The following is an 18,451-nucleotide window of genomic DNA, read 5'->3' on the forward strand; positions in this document are numbered from 1 at the left end:
TTCTGCTTTATTTCAGGATAGAAGAATGATGGGATGGCGTTAAATATGGGCCACAGGGCAGACACACAGGCCCTTTTCCTCCGCCTTGCCCTCCTGTTTCTCTGTTTGGCGTGCTGCTGGTGCCAGGGCCTCCAGGACTCCATTGTTTTGCCCACTTTTCACTTCACACATCCACTTTACAATGCCACCGTCTATGAGAACTCTGCTGCGCGGACCTATGCCAACAGTAAAATTAAAATGGGAATTACCATTGTGCATCGCTCATGGGATATAAAGTACAGAATCATTTCAGGAGATGAAGAAGGCTTTTTTAAAGCAGAGGAATTTGTAATGGGAGACTTTTGTTTTCTCAGAATTAGGACTAAAGGTGGAAATTCAGCCATTTTGAACCGTGAGATTCAGGATAATTATTTGCTCAATATAAAAGCCTCTGTTCGAGGAGAAGACTTGGAAGCGTGGACTAAAGTGAATATACAGGTTTTAGACATGAATGACCTTCGACCTTTGTTCTCACCCACGACGTACTCTGTAACGATAGCTGAGAGCACCCCACTAAGAACTAGTATTGCTCAAGTGACGGCAACAGATGCTGACATTGGATCCAATGGAGAGTTTTATTATTTCTTCAAGGAAAAGGTTGACACTTTTTCCGTTCACCCCACCAGTGGCATCATTTCTTTGAGTGGCAGGTTAAACTCTGATGAGAAAAACAGATATGACCTGGAAATCCTGGCAGTTGACCGTGGAATGAAGCTTTATGGGAACAATGGAGTGAGCAGCACAGCCAAACTCTTTATTCACATTGAACGTATCAATGAGCATGCCCCCACTTTAAGAACTGTCACTCACACCCCCTCACTTCTTGATATAGATCCTACCTTTGCAGTTGTTATGGTTGAAGACCTGGATGAGGGTGCAAATGGAGAAATAGAGTCTCTATCGATTGTGGCTGGTGACCCTTTGGATCAGTTTCGTTTGGTCAAGGTGTCTGGGAGCAATGAATATAGAATAAAAGCAACCAAAACAGTGGACTGGGATCATTTTCCTTATGGCTACAATTTAACGCTTCAGGCTAAGGACAAAGGCGCCCCACAGAAGTTTTCAGCAGTAAAGGTTGTACATTTATTTGTTGACAGACCCAAACCTGTGGAAGTTAAGTTTGAAAAAAGGGAATACAAAGTGAAGCTTAGTGAGGTTTCACCACCTGGAGTTACTGTGGCTCTAGTCAAACTTTCCCCTGAGCCCCCTGATGTGGAATATCGACTGAGTCCTAGTGAGGATTCTCAGTCTTTTGCAATAAACTCTCTTACTGGCCTAATCACTACCACCCAAAAATTTGATATCTTGACAAAGGAACACTTTGAGCTAGAAGTAATGGAACTGGAAACCCAATTGAAAACCAAAGTTAGTATAACAGTGGAGGATGCCAACAACCATACTCCTGTTTTTGTGCAACCATCATATGAATGCTTTGTGAATGAAAGTATAGCTGTTGGCACAAATATTTTGACTGTTTCTGCCACAGACAGTGATAGAGGGGAAAATGGATATATAACCTACAGTATTGCCACTCTTCAGTCACTGCCATTTGCAATTAATCAGTTTACGGGTGCTATTAGCATTGACAGTGAGCTTGATTTTGAATCATCATCAGAGAGTTTCACGTTTGTGGTCAGGGCTTCAGACTGGGGGTCACCTTATAGACGTGAAAGTGAAGTTAATATCACCGTGCACCTGGAAAATGTTAATGATAACAAGCCACTATTTGAAAAAATTGCCTGCCAAGGGGTTATCTCCCAGGATTTCCCTGTTGGTGGACAGATAACAACAGTTTCAGCAATAGACATTGATGAAATGGAACTTGTCAAGTACAAAATCCTCTCTGGAAATGAGCAAGGTTTCTTTGACTTGAATCCTGACTCTGGGGTTCTATTGCTGATGAAGCCACTGATCACAGCCAAAGTCAAAAATGGGGTTTTTAATTTAAAAATTATAGCCACTGATGGGGAGAACTTTTCTGACCCAATGTTTGTGAACATTTCCATTGTTCATGGCAAAGTGTCCTCAAAAAGTTTCAGCTGTAGGGAAACAAGAGTTGCCCAAAAACTTGCAGAAAAACTCATGAAGAAGGCTAAAGCTAACACTGCTCCGAAAATTGAAGATGCTTTTATAGATCTGTATTCAGTCAACAGGCAAACACCACAGTTTGACAAGTCCTTCCCATCCGAAATTTCAGTCCAGGAAGATCTCCCAGTTGGAGCCAGTGTTTATCAGATCAAAGCTTGGGATGGTGATACCGGTTTCAATGGCCAGGTAATGTTTGTAATCACTGATGGAAATAAGGATAGCTGTTTTGATATTAATATGGAGTCTGGCTTAATGAGCGTCTTAATTCCAATGGACCGTGAAAGAGTAGATCGGTATCTTTTGAATATAACCATTTATGATCTTGGTTCACCTCAGAAAGCAACTTGGAGACTATTAACAGTCAATATAGCAGATGCAAATGATAACACTCCCCAGTTTTTACAGGAGAGCTACTCTGTTATTCTTCCTGAAAATACAATACTTGGAACAGAAGTTGTTCAGGTTGAGGCTACTGACAAGGACCTGGGGCCAAATGGGAAAATTTCCTACAGCATAATATCTAGCATGACACCGTTTGCAGTTAACAGCTCTACTGGAATAATTTATGTTGCAGGACAGCTTGACAGAGAGCTAAAAGAAAGTTATCATCTTAAAGTTGAGGCACGTGATAAAGCAGAGAAGGGCCACCAAAGGTACTCAGTGGTTAGCGTGAAGATTTCCTTAGATGATATCAATGACTGCCCACCCATTTTTATCCCAAATGGCTACAGTGCTAAGATCTTGGAAGATCTCCCTATTGGCACAGTCATAGCCTGGCTGGAAACCCAAGATCCAGACTTGGGCGTCGGAGGCCAGGTTAGATATTCTTTAGCAAATGATTATAATGGAAGATTTGAGATTGACAAAGCCAGTGGAGTGATCCGTCTTGGGAAAGAGCTGGATTATGAAAAACAACAATTTTATAATCTAACAGTGCGGGCAAAAGACAAAGGTCGTCCCACTTCACTCCTTTCTGTGTCATTTGTGGAGGTAGAAGTGGTGGATGTTAATGAAAACTTTTATGCTCCTTACTTTTTGGATTTTGCACTTATGGCATCAGTGAAAGAAAATGCCCGGATTGGTACCAGTGTTCTTCAGGTTACTGCAAGGGATGATGACATTGGAAGAGATGGTGAGATCCAGTATTCCATTCGGGATGGGAGTGGACTTGGAAGATTCACTATTGATGAAGAGACAGGTAAGTGAGTTTGCTGAAAGAATCTTAAACACTTCAGATGGAGAATTACTTGTGTGATTAAATAATAATGTTGTAATTTAGCAATTTTGTAGTGTTTTAAATAACTTGGGATTGTACAATTTTTATAGTCATGTTTTTCAATTTTCTGCTTTACAATAGATGAATATGTGTGATTTATACAAAAATTATTTAAAAGATATTAACTTTACTGAAGAGGTATGAATTACCCTTTAGTATTTTAACTGGAATTGACCCATATATGTTGAAGTCAATTATTAATTTGGGTTTGGTGGTCAGTATAGGGATGGTGCATTGATTTGAATTAAAGATATTCCATTGAGGTCAAAACTAGAGGACAAACAGACCATAACAGCCACACATTTCCTTACATGCATTATATTTTTTCTCTTATTTTAATAAACCATAGGAGTTGTTAGAGTTTACCTATCATAAAATGTGTTTTTGTTTTGAGAATGAATTAAAAAATGAAAAGTAAATTGAGCAGATAAAAGAAAGGTTCTACACCCAAAGGATTTTATAAAACCTTGTGAAACATATTTGCTTCTCGCGGGTGTAAAGAAAAAAAAAAGACTGACAGGTGTTCATAATAGGGAGTAAAGTATTCTGTGGGTATGGTTTAAAAGGTTAAATTCCCAATCCAGGGAGTCTGCTTTAGGAATCATTAGTGATCAAGGTGATCCAAAGAGTTGAAATTCATTCATCTGCAACTTCTTTTCAGGTACATAGACACTTTTTATTTGTGACATGTAATCATTGACTTTGAATTCTTATCTCCATTTATTTTTTCAGTAACAATAAAATTATCAAAGGAAATAATTATATAATAATACTCATTCGACTACTTGCAAAATATTTCTAATTATGATCATATTTATTTATTTGATTGGCAGCACTTCCAGCAGTGTTCCTGTCTTTTAACAAGTAACAGGGTTGCAACCACAATCACCTGTCAATTTTTTGCGAACAAACGGGCACATCATTTATAGTGAACATTTTCTCTTTCAGTATTTTATTGGCAAAAAAAGCAGATGAATATATGTAGAAACCTTGGAAGCATGTTAAAAATGTAAAGTTTTATTAAACTTTTATTTTCTATCATTAAACCAAGTGAAATCGGTTACAAACAGTCAAATGGGAATTATATTTAAGGATAATTAAATGTTTCATGGATATCTAAAATAATACGATTACTGTACATCCGTGTTTGTTTTTTTGTCTTGCTTATTTGTTAATTAATTAATTGCTTCACATGGCTGTGACAGAGTGACTTGGACCCCTGCAGATACAGTCTGCAGGTGGCCTCATTAGTTTCCTTTGCAGGGAAGGTCAACAAGGACGCAAAGACGTGTTTCCACAATTAAACTGCGACATTGCTGTAATAATGCTTGCACACATTTTTTCTATCTCTTTAGGTAATAGTATAACATGTTGTTTACATTGTTTGTATGAATAATAAAATATATAATATTGAAGAATGTACTGCTTTTCAAAATTACATATATTGTGGAAGCATTAGGTGAGATTTAACTATATTTTGCCAAGTGGTTTCTTGAATCTCCTAAATATGTTAAAAAACAATAAGTGAGAAAAAATGTAAATAACATAATAAATAATACAAATGTATATTTAGTGCTGAATATTTAAAACATGCAGCTTTTTAAATTGACTTAGTACTTGTTGGTGAAGATTCGTTCTGACTTTAACTCATTGGTCATTGTAAGAAAGATCAGCCTTGACTAGATATATTTGATTAATAGAACTGAAAACCTCTTACTTATTAAGTCCTAAATACAATATTTTTTAAATTAGTTTAAATAATGGACTGTACCATGTGATTTTGTAAGATTGACTTCACAGCTGATGATTTTGGTAAATTTAATAGTAGTTGTATAGCCTGAATGATGAATATGTTCACAGGTCAATTGCCAAGTCAGACCTATTGACTGGTCTGATCCAGTGAGCGTTTTCTGTGGCACATTCTAGTTTGGTATATGTCAGTTTACGAAGAATGATCATTTCCATTATCTAATAATAAAAGTAAAATGTTTTCTGCTGGTTTACCAATAGCTGTGAAGATGACTGTAACAGACAACTTTGCAAGCTCTTCCATGTGTCTATGGTTCTCTGTGTAAAGAAAAACTTCCTAACATTTGTGTGAAATTTACCTGTAACAAGTACTTGATGAACTCATTTTAAAATGACAGTCTCAATCCACTGTACTAATTTTTTCTTTCATAATTTTAAACACATCAATCATGTCTCCTCTTAATCTTCTTTTGCTTAAACTGAAAAGGCTCAGCTGTTTTAATGTTTCCTCATAATTCATCCCCCTGGAATCATCCTAGTTCTTCTTCTCTGGACTTTTTTTTAGAGTTGCTATGTCATTTTTGTAGCCTGGTGACCAAAACTGTACACAGTACTCCATATCAGGCCTCACTAGTGTATTATGCTATGCCACACTTGATACTGCATATAAAATCTTGGTTTGATTTTATGAGGCAGCTTTTGTGCATGTTGGTGGTGGTGGAGTGAGGGATGACTGACAGTCAGTTATGTTATTATGTGGAAAATAATTATTCTTAAGTATTTCTTATAGATTTCTGTTTAAATGTTGAAGTAAATTACAAGCATGAAAACTGTATTGATATGAATTAATTCTGTACAGCATACCAGTACGATATACTTCCACTTTGGAAACTGCTAAATGACTAGCTTGGTGTAAAGTAAAAAAAACGTTCAATTTTGTTGAGTTTGGGGTGACTTAATGAAGTCAGTTCAGATAGTGGAGTCTTATTTAAGTAGTTTAATTTAATTTGCAGGTGCACAATACTGCATGACAGGAGGATTAGCAAATGGATTTTAGGATGAAATCAGCAAAAATTACTATAAACATGAATGAAATACTAGTAACTTGCCACCAGTCTTTTGAAAATAACTTTAAAGTTCAGCTGTTACTTAAGGAGTGTTCATAACTGTCAACATGTGTTACAATAACTGCTCAATAAACTAAATTATACCACCCCAGTCTTCATGGTTACATTTTAACAGACCACATGACTCGAGTTCGTAGCAATACTTCCAGATCTCTCAAGCTATGGGAATGAGAACTTGTTTAGTCTTGAACCAAGAAGATTACGAGACCTAATCCAAGTCTTCAAATTCCTCAAAGCAGTAAAGTGAATCTAGCAGAATTCTTCCAGGTGACTGTGAATCTCAAAATCAATTACATTTATGGAATTTAAAGGGAAGTATATTGAAGATGGAAATCAGATGGATCTACTTCATAGAGTCCTAGACAAACTTTTGAGTCATGCAGTAGCATCTGAGACAACTTTTAATGTAGTATTTACGTGAAATATTAGGAAATCTAAGCTATTATCTAAACAAACAAGCTTAATGGGCTGTATAGTATCCTCTCAGCTGTATAATAAAGTGGATTCATAAGGAGATCAAACTGCAATTTAGTGGGCCCCTCTACTAAAAACACTCATGAGACTTGTTTAAGTGGAGAACATTTTCATCCCCCATTGGAAATCTATAAGAAATACTCACACACTTTGATGAAATGTCCTGCTTTTGTTATATCTAGCAGTGTCAGTTTCTCCCTTTATCTACAAGCCCATTCGCTCTAGAACACTTTTAACCCCATCCATAATGTAAAAGTTGGATGCTTTTGGATGTAGTATTGCAGTCACATTGCCTTACAGTCCGAGTTGGTGAAAATCTGCATATTCGGCTGCAAGACACACTCTTAAATGTCTTATCAAATTAGTAATGCCAAGCATCTTCATTTTAACACCGTAACTGACCTTTTCCTGGCATACTTTCCTGGCAAATTTTTTACCTCTATGGAACACAGGATGAGGCAGGATCAGATGTAAACTACAGTAGGCTGGATGTCTGAATGTTACCATATAAGGAAAGTATGATGTTAGATGCATGTTTGTTTATTCAATTGGTTTGTAATTACATTATTTATTTATTCAGTTTGCTAGTAATCATATTGTTTATTTATTCATCACTGTATAGCATCTACTGCACCAAAATACAGGAGTAGGTCTCATTATATGCTAAAGGTATAGCATCTCTCCCAACCTCATCTCATGTTTTCCAAGGAAAATTAATCTTAAATGATAGCATTTAGACATCCAACCCCACCAACATCTGAATGCAACCCATCTGACCTATGAGGACCTCATCTTGCCTGCAAGGACCTTACAGAAGCTAGATCTAGAAGTGCACTGTATATTTTTCCCTATCTAAATCATAAAACTAGCTAGCAATTGATAATTTATATGCGGCTTTGCCATTGTCATATTTTGAGCAAAAACTTCCCGCTTCTTATTTGTTGCCAGTTAATCAGTGTATGCATTAGCATTGCTTATTGTAGAACACACAAATTCTTGTAGTACTATTTCTTTTGTTTAACATGCTACCACAACAGCACCAAATGTTGTAAATATGGTTTCATTAGTACAATATTTTTCTGACACTGAACAGATGACAGAGAATCTTTAAGTGAAGGACCAGAAAATTATTTTCAAGCCAAAATCAAAAACCCAAAAATGTATTTGAAAATATACAGCTCAGAAGTTGCTTACCAGGAGCATCAACATAAACACATACTTCTTCTTCTTCTTCGTTAGGAGTTGCCACAGCGGATCATCTTTTTCCCTTTCTTCTTGTCCTCTGCATCTTGCTCTGTCACACCCATCCCCTGCATGTCCTCTCTCACCACATCCATAAAGCTTCTCTTAGGCTTTCCTCTTTTCCTCTTGCCTGGCAGCTCTATCCTTAGCATCCTTTTCCCAATATACCCAGCATATCTCCTCAGCACATGTCCAAACCAATGCAATCTCACCTCACTGACTTTGTCTCCAAACTGTCCAACTTGAGCCGATTCTCTAATGTACTCATTTATAATCCTATCCATCCTCATCACACCCAATGCAAATCTTAGCATCTTTAACTCTGCCACCTCCAGCTCTGTCTCCTGTTTTTTGGACAGTGCCACCATCTGCAACCCATATAACATAGCTGGTCTCCCTACCGTCCTGTAGACCTTCCCTTTCACTCTTGTTGATACCCGTCTGTCAGACATTACTCCTGACACTCTTCCTTACCCACTCCACCCTGCCTGTACTCTCTTCTTCATCTCTTTTCCACAATCCCTGCTACTTTGTGCAGTAGATCCCAAGTATTTAAACTCATCCAGCTTCACCAACTCTACTCCCTGCATCCTCACCATTCCACATACTATTCTTTTGTTATTTTTGTGTATTCTCGGATAGATAGGAAGTGCTCTTTGTGACTCATATGCCCTTATCCATGTGATGTCACAAGTGTAAAATACTGGCTCATTTTACTAGCAAAGCAGAAATAACCACAAGACAAAGTGTTGGTGCCCACTCTATAAACAAAATAGCATTATGAAAAAGACAGTAAAAAAAATTTTTGAGTGCAAACTAGTTTCAGATTCAGAATCCTTGGGCTTAACAACCACTATTTAAATGTAAATAATATAGGAACAGAAACAAAAAATAAGAAAAATTGATTTTATAAAAAATATAGATTGTGAAAATAACCTTTAATGTGTGTTCAACATTCCTATCTCCATTGCTGTCACAATAGACAACAACTCCCACATAATACTAAGCAGGACCATGAAAGTACAGTAAATTGATACAATATTTATAATTTAACCTGATATTTTATCTACTTTATCATTGATTTTACTGTATATATTGACCAGAGGATGGTGGTAATGGTACACTCCTAAAACTCTTTCAGCGTTTGTTTCTTATTGGTCACCATACCCTATGTTGTGTTTATAATTACTGCTTATTTTGCCAACCAGTAGCTGGTGTGTGGATTTAATCACATATTCCAGGGGTTTCTATGGATGATGTTACTTATTGAAACTCCTTTTCATAGGCCAGTCCTATTGTTATGAATTGTTTTCATCTGCTACTTGTTGAAATTTTGTCAACTTTCACCCCTATTCTGGATTTTTCATTAGTGGAGAATTTAATTTATTCATACTAACGACTATTTCAATGGCTAAAATTATTTACGTTCATCTTTTACGCATTGATTATTTTTCACTATTAGTTGTTTTGTAGCCTTGGATATGACCAGTTTGGTGGCCATGCATGATGTCAATTAAATGTCACGAAGGTCAACCTTCTGTCTTGACACTATCTGAGACTGCAGATAATCTAAGACATTTCTTGAGTTTATTTTTTCTATTCAGTTCTCTGATTAAAGACTCTTAACTGTGTTATTTTTGGTTAATATATTGGTGGTATATGACAGTTTTTTTTAATTCACTTTGCTTTGATTAACAACTATATTAACAACTCTCATTTCAGTCCATTTTTCTTTTCTAATGTGCTGATTCTTTATTTCGCATGAAAACTATAAATTACTACCCCACATCCCAACATCAGGGATCCACAAAAGCACAGTAGCAATATGAGGACTCTGGTGGTTATTTGGTGTGTATATTTACATGATGTGTGACCAACTAGCCAGAAGTGTGTAAAAAAGACTTCTGACGTGGAGGTAACACAGGCCAGTCACCAAAAACAGGCAAGCCCTCACTTTTTCTCAGTTCACTAAACTACACACTACATTGCATCCTACAATACTCGGTGTTAGAGATGTTTTAAGAGATGTCCTAATTTGAAGTGTTCTTCTCATAACCCATGTATAGGGTGCTCCTTTAAGTAGACGTTTCTAAGTGAGCACTTCACAAGCCTTGGGCTAGGAAGAAGGTGTAAATAGTTGCCTTGGTGTTATTATTCCTTTGATAACTGATTCAAATTATGTAAAACTGAAGGACAGAAAAAGGATGTTCCCTGTGTTGAGTGAAGCTGTTTTTGCATTTCAGGTTGAATGTCTTTTCTATTCCTCCCTTATTTTGATCAAATAACAGCTATATTATGTATATCCTTTTAATCCGGAGCCACTTTTTCAGAGTGACAAACAATAGCAAGAGGGGTACTGTATATGCAGTAGACAAATGCTATTGTTAGAACCTCTTTCATGTGAAACTTAGGCATCACAGTCCATTCTATATTCAGCAATGACATTTGCTACAGATATTTTGTTTTGTGCTAATATTAAGCATGTGGACAGGAAACTTTAAATTTTACTTATAAAAGGAAGCTTCATGTTGTTTGCACAGGTGTGACTTTTTACATTGACAATTCAATGCTACTCAATGACAGGTGTAACCAGTTAGATCCACCACATGCTGCAGTACCCTGGTCAGACAGAGACTGAACTTAAGTTACAGCAGGATGCTTGGACTGTGCAGAGGTTTTTATTTTGAATGCTTTGTTGGTGCAGCACTGTTAGGTCAGATTAAATTACTGTCCATGGCTCATTATGTACAGCTGGGTGCAGTTGTGCTGTCACTCTGCCGCTGACCCAGACATTTGGCTCCAAATCTTTCCACCAAGCAGAGTGAATTTTTCATGTTGAAAAGCATGAGACACATTGCCAAAATGTCTGGTTTCTTCACAGTTCTTTTATTGTTCTTTTAAAGTATGTTATGGTAAGACTTTTTGAGATAATACATTAAATAGCACATCATGCACTTTTATTAAGACTGGAAATACACACATGTTTTGGTGGTTTTGTGAATAAATGTCTATACTTTATTTGCTGTTGACAGAAAGACATAATCTTTAAGAAAATATATTTCTCAAATAATATTTATTTTTGGGCAATTCTTTCAATGAATCACTATTTCATATCCAATGTCTTGCAGGTCTGTAAATAGCATTTAATTTCATTTGCTTATAACAGATCTGTCTGGTAACATGTCCTCATCAACAGAGTGACTGGACAGTTTGCTGTTCACGCTGACAGTCCTCTGTGTAAACAAATTTCTTTTATTTATTTATTTGTTTATTTATTTTTGATAGGTTTCCCGTTGGCTTCCTCTTCTATTCTTATGTATGTTTTCCTTGTTAAGTACTCTAGCCATTCTGTATTCTTATTTTGCCATTGCTTAAAATGTATAGCCAAAGCCAATTTCTAAATATACTCCTTCTTGCAAGGGAGTTCAGACCAGTTATGTTGCTCAGCATTACTCAATGGACTAGGAGTGGAATTTAAAGCTCTAATACTAAAACTCTAAAACTCAGATACAGTACTTGGTAGCATGGCGGGGCAGAGATGGAACCTTGTTTCAATTTATTAAGTTGAGTTTGGATGTTTTCTTCTTGTTCCAAGAATTCTTTCTGATTCTCTATTTCATATTATAAATTATGAGTACACATTGCACTAGGTGGGTTACATCTTGTTAACAACTGCATCAGACTTCATCTTGCACCCATGGCTTTGTGTCACCCTAACTCAGCTTGAAAAAACAGGTCTTGAACATGTAAATTATACAGTTCCATTTTAGATCTGTTCTTTAAACATCCAATTACAGTTTATTCATTTACCACCTTTCTGTATGAACATCATTCCATGTATTAAAATCCAGGACTTTATATTAATTGATAAGAAACAGAAATCAGCTAGCTTGATGCCTGCGTATTCCTGTTTCTTTGCATGTGGATGCAGATGACTTGATTATGATCACTTAAGGAGTCAGAGTCTTAGATTAACCAGCAACCTTGAGATCTATCAGCTGGTCTCATATTTTCTAAACTACACTGCCTACTTTTTTCTAAGCTTACTGAACTATTATTTCCCATAATTGCCTGTGACCCTCTCAATACTCACCATACCTTTCGTACTTTCCATTCCTTACTATACACAGACAACTGAACTCAAAATATTATCCAAATGTTGGTGTGGGCTTATCTACTATTACATATCAATATTTGCAAATTCCTACAAAAGCAGTTTAGAACATTTTTCTGAATTCTCAAATAAGAGTGATCAAATGAAAAAATATTAATTTTTTTACATTCAATTAATTAAAAAAGATTGGTTCATTGAAAGGAGCCAGACATTGTTAAGAATGAACCAGTTCTAGTTTATAGAGGAATATACAGTATTGGACAAAAATAAATACATAAATATGCAGATAAATAAAAGCACTGTAAAATGTGCCAATAAATTAAGAATAGTGCTTGAAATATGAGTGTAAATAAATCCATGTATACAGAATATGTTTTAGTTGCTTATTTTTTTATTTAAATTTGTCCATAGTATTCCTCCAAATGCAACATGAAATACAGCAGCGGTTCTCAAACTGTGGGGAAGTAACAAAAAAGGGGACGCGAAGATGTGAAAAAAAGAAAGCAAGAATTGAAAATATGAAAAATACATCTATTGAAACCACAAACAAATGAACTTAAACTACTTTCTGATACTAGAAAAATAAATAAAGAGTTAGATAAATGTCGATAAAAGTTAAGTAGGTATAATAAAATATGCTTCTATGATATATCATTAATTAAAAAAGAACAAATTGGTATTAGTGGGCTCCTTTCAAAAAAATGTTAGGGGGCGCGATTAAAACTGTTACGAAAACACAGGTCGCAAATACTTAAAGGTTGAGAAACGCTGAAATACAGTATGAATATAAAACTGTCACTTTTACTTGTCAAAGCTCAGGGGACGGGCTGTAGTGAGTAGTGTTGTTTGACTGGTGGATCATTCACAGAGTGGATGGATGTGTGTTGCTTGACTTCGGAATCCTGTGGATCATGTGCATGCTCAAAGTTGCATGTCAACTACAAGAGTTGCCCAGAATTACTGTGTGAAGTGACTACTTTAATTCTATAAATGCTGAATTCATCATTTGGAGCATGTACAGTATCTGAAGCCATGTCATTTCAATTACTATCCTGCTTAATTTTAGACCAGGGTTGCTGGAGCCAATTCCAGACAGCATTGGGTGCAAGGCAGGAACAAACCCTGGACAGCGTGCCAGTCCATCAATGGGCAAACATACTCATGCACTCACAAAGATCAATTTAGTGTCACCAGTTCACCTAACCTGCATGTTTTTGGACTGTGGGAGTAAACCAAAACACCTGGAGGAAACCCACTCAGACATGGGGAGAACATGCAGACTCCATACATGGAGGACCTGGGATATGCACTTTGGTCTCCTTACTGCAAGGCAGCAGCACTACTACTGTGCAACTCCCTGCATCCGAAATGTGTGTGCTGTAAATGTGGCATTTGAAGCCCAAAGGTTTACGTCTGGTGCACTGATGATTCACCAATTAAAACACAGCCCTCTTAGCTTCCATGAGTAAAAGTGAGTTTTGTATTCAAGCCATATTTCATGTTGTATTTGGAGGAATATTATGGTCAAAATTAAATAAATAAATAGGCGACAAAATGCATTCTGTTGCACATTTTTTTAATTTATGTTCACAATTCATGCTTTTTCTTTATTTATTGTTACGTTTCACAGTACTTTTATTTATTTGTGTATTCATGTTTCTATTTGATTTGGTCTGAAATATTTCTCTGTACTAGATGAGATGTCAGTTCAATATTTTATACAAATAGCAGTTTTACTGTCTTTGACTTCCTTAAAGAACCACCCATTTTAAACAAAAAATACTGTTGTTAATAAACTTTCATAAGCTAATCAATCAAAGGTGTCCACCTTGAATTGTAAAAAGAAATCTGAAAAATAGCCCAGCTGTAATGCCTGTGCTTGTCTTGTCTTTGCAGTCATCACCAGTCAGGTAATGGCTTCTAAATAGTGCGGTTCAGTTACTGCACATGATTGCTCTTCTCAAAGCAAATTGATAAAAATGAGTAGCCAATCCTTCCCCGCTATCTTCACTTACATGTTCTGTTCCTTTACAAGATTGTCAAATTTCTTTTTGCTGGCAAACAATTAGATTGTGTCAAAAGTCTCTCACTGCCTGCCATGCCCCTTTTTGCCAAAAATTGTTGAAGGGGAACCCCAAACCTTGCCCCTCTCCGTGTGGATTGCCTATATACAAACTTCACAGGGGTTAACGTTTGATTCTCCTTGCAGCATGTGGACAGTGTTAACAAAAATGGTTTCCAGAAACTTGTAGCCATTGCACTGGCTAGGTAATTTTTTTAATTGCCAATGGGATGCAAATTTAAAAAATAGTTTATTTTGGTATCACAAAGGTCTTATTAAGCTCATGTATACATTTAATATCTGTTTCTGTCAGGGCATCTTTATTGGTTATAATTGTGTCAATACTATGTAAGATCACCTTTTCTTACTTGCATTTAATATCTACTTTAGCAGTTCAGTTCCTTAGAACTGACATTTTAATCGCTCTCTTACTCTTACTCTTACTTTTATGCTGCCAGTTAACTTTTATGTACATTCATTGCCTTTTTTTCTTATTTCAACTTAATGCCATCACTCATTGTTTGAGATTTAACTTGTATTAGAATTATTGAGTAATTTTTCATTGTGTTGTCCTTCATTGTATTGGACAATACCTTACGGTGATGCTTACTGTAAATGTGTGTTTATAATGTCAATTTCATTGATTGAACACTTTGGACTCTTCTCCAAAATCTTACAGCAAAGAAGTCCTTCTTTGCCTGTTACTCACCCCATTGAAATGTATAATCCATTCATCCAATTTTCAGAACCCACCTTCCCCATTACAAGGATATTTTGAGTGTTTAACTAACGTTAAAATTTGCCAAATCTCCAGGTGGAAAATACCTCATGAATGAGTGTTTTTTATTTTAAAATGATTTATGGTTGTTATGTCTTGTGATGGTCCTAAATAGGTAATAGCTTTATGAGACTGTATGCTTAAAATAACATTACTGGTGGGCTTACTTATTAAATGTACTTAAAATAAAGTCCACTGTGGCTTAAATATGTGGTGGTCTTCAAATTATGGGAGCTCACATGCTATTGTCAGATTTTTTAGCAGCTTGTCAAACATGAAATCTTAATTTCATCCCCCCCAAAAAAAAAGCCAGAAGAAAAGAAACAAATTTGCTGGCTAACCAAAGTAGATATTTTAATAGAGGTCATTGGTGATATATTCTAATTATGCACATTCTTAGTCTAGGGAATTATACAGGTATGAGTCTTATTATAAAATGACTGGTGGTATTCATTTTAAGATTTATCTGGCCTTAATTAACATAGCATTTGGGGATTTGCACTGCTATTTTTGTATCTAGGCAAATTTAGACATAACGTTTGTCTTCTTGTACTGTAATTTAAGATATTAGGAACCCCCAGACTAGTAAGTAATAATACACACATAGAGACTTTGCAAATTTTGTAAAAGTCAGTGTTTTCTATTTTCTAATACATTAATTCATTTTTAATATACCTCTAAAGCAATGGGGGGGGGGGGGATGTTTTCCTAAAGTATGTAGATTTACTGATAACTGCATGAGAAAAAAAGTATGATTTATTTAAATTAACTTCTAATTAAACCACATTGCATCTTGTTACTCTTGGGGTTCATGTATCCTAGAAAGTCATGCAGTTTTACTCATACTGATTATATACCCTTTATATTTTTATTACATGTTTATTTTTAGCTTATAATTTAATGCATTTATTTAAAATTTTACAAATAAGCATGTTCTTTTCCTTCGTTACTATGGTGATTTTTATACCTTTGGTTTCTGCTTCATGCTTCACAAGCAAAATACTATACTAGGCTGATGGACTTGTGGGCAGAAAAAAAAAATACAGCAGAAGCTTGCTCTTGTTCCATATGGAGTAATGTCAGGAACTTGTTGGCTTTAACTAAGTAACCAGTCTAAATTTGTTTATAATGTTCAAGTAGATTGTGTTTTATCCATCGATACTTATAATATCATAATAGTTTCTTATTATAGCTCTTTTTATTTGCTAGGTATTTTAAACTTGTATTTGAGCTGGCTCAGAAAAACTAATTCTGCCTTATAAGTGGGTCTGAAAGAATGACACCTCACTGCCATGCTTTTCTTGCTCCCTGCATGCAAAGTGTTGATGGAGGACTCAGCCAAATGATTCCCTTATATATAAGGACTACTATAAACCACACAGATGGTATGCACAGTGAGAATGTTCTTTAATCTCCCGGTCAGTGAAAGTATTATTTCTCACATTTTTCACTAATACAAAAGTAAGCATGTCCCTAAACAATATTAATCCTTGCCTGCAAGATGTTGTAATGTTAACATTATAGGACACCTTTATAGCTATGCTATTACTGAATTATTTACTTTATTAAAAATATATAGAGGTCACTTCTTGTACTTGTGATGTTTTTTAATTTACATAAGTGAATATGAAGAAAGTCACTGGTTGCAAGAGTCTTAAATATAATTAAAAATAAATAAATAAGAGGAATAATAGAAAACATTCATTAATCTGTGTAAAGTCACCCAGTCCGGTGCTTTCTTCACTCCACTACTGTTCAGCCTAGCAACTTGTGACAGCTTTACACAGAGGAGGCTCGGTAATACACATGTCTTGTTAGTTGTGCATTTACAGAAAAACCATAAGTCATTCAGTTGTCTTTAAAGCTTCCAAGACAATTACCGTTCAGCTTAAACTCCATAGACACCTAGCTCACTTTTAATGGAAGAAAGAGCTGTTAAAACATTAAATTAGGAATGGAGAAATTGTAAAGGATTGTTTCACCCTGTGCTAGAGGACCTCTGCTTTGAGAAAGGTCAGACTCTGCATGTGTATATTGTGCCTTTTGGAAGATAAAGGCTTGTGTTTAAAAGAATAAAGGGCAAATGGACAGGAAGATGAAAAGGCTAAGGGTCGTTTTAAAGGATTAGTGAGGGTTGTAAAAAGGAAGGCAAAATAATTATGATACCAAAACCAAAAATATGAGCCAAAAGTGATATTCAAAATAATGTTGGCTAAGAATCAAAAACCATACTCAAAAAGGAGAATAGCAAACAAAGAAGGTTTAGGAGTTGTTAACAATTCTTGAATCCAAACATTAGACGTTCATGTTCCAGGGCCACTGTGGTTTATACCAGTGGATTGTGACATGAGATATTACACTGTGAATCATGTGATTGACAACCACTTATGGAAACAGTAAACAAAATGGCAGTGCTCATGAAAACACAACACAATATATCGGCAATCATGTTTTGAAAATGGTGGTGAAAATGATAATGTAATCCAAAATGACAGGACACGATAAATAAATAATTAGAAATATCCCCATAAATCATTGCAATATACTGTATATCATACAACATTCTCAAAAACTCTCGTGGATGTATGTGTTTTGCATATGAAGACTCTGAGCCTAATAGCCTTCCTTTTAGATTACATGAAAGTTTTTAAATACTAACCCTAGAATGATTTAAGCGTGGTTCTATGCCATTTTCAAAACACCAATCTTGAAGAGTCACCTTAATCTTAGTCTTCAGCACTTGAGTCTGTAGAACAGAAAGGTCGGCAATGTAGATTGTATCAGGTTTTTCAAATACTTGCTGTAAAAATGTTCAGGTAGGGTACTGGGCCTTTTTCAACAGACTTACTGAACAACAAAGGTTTCAAATGTCATTAATCATTGGAAAGCGAGACTTTCATGTTTCTGGTTACAATTTGCTATCCTGAAATATCGTAGGTGCATCATATTTGCCAGAAATGTCTCTCCATTAAATCTGCTATACTGGCATCATTGGACATAAAGTATGATAAACCTTGAAAGGTATACCAGTCTCTCCTAGAGCTGCCACTTAACCTAAGTAATAGTAGGTGTAAGGGGATATTGGGGTATACAGTTAGGTCCATAAATATTTGGACAGAGACAGCTTTTTTCTAATTTTGGTTCTGTACATTACCACAATGAATTTTAAATGAAACAACTCAGATGCAGTTGAAGTGCAGACTTTCAGCTTTAATTCAGTGGGGTGAACAAAACGATTGCATAAAAATGTGGGGCAACTAAAGCATTTTTTAACACAATCCCTTCATTTCAGGGGCTCAAAAGTAATTGGACAAATTAAATAACTGGAAATAAAATGTTCATTTCTAATACTTGGTTGAAACCCCTTTGCTGGCAATGACAGCCTGAAGTCTTGAACTCATGGACATCACCAGATGCTGGGTTTCCTCCTTTTTAATGCTCTGCCAGGCCTTTACTGCAGCGGCTTTCAGTTGCTGTTTGTTTGTGGGCCTTTCTGTCTGAA

General features: G+C 35.8%; 1 protein-coding gene across 5 annotated transcripts in view; it reads left to right on the plus strand.

Annotated features, from left to right (window-relative positions):
• Positions 1 to 18,451, plus strand: part of fat3a (FAT atypical cadherin 3a) — a 547,007-nt gene that overhangs the window by 60,997 nt on the left and 467,559 nt on the right. For all 5 annotated transcript variants that reach the window (XM_051927171.1, XM_051927172.1, XM_028800422.2 and 2 more), the window contains exon 2: positions 17 to 3,325. In XM_051927171.1, the coding sequence (XP_051783131.1) occupies positions 34 to 3,325 (3,292 nt within the window). In that variant the 5' untranslated portion in view covers positions 17 to 33. The remainder of the gene's footprint in view (positions 1 to 16; positions 3,326 to 18,451) is intronic.

This window comes from Erpetoichthys calabaricus, chromosome 4 (assembly GCF_900747795.2).
Source record: "Erpetoichthys calabaricus chromosome 4, fErpCal1.3, whole genome shotgun sequence".
In the NCBI taxonomy this organism is placed as follows: domain Eukaryota; kingdom Metazoa; phylum Chordata; class Cladistia; order Polypteriformes; family Polypteridae; genus Erpetoichthys; species Erpetoichthys calabaricus.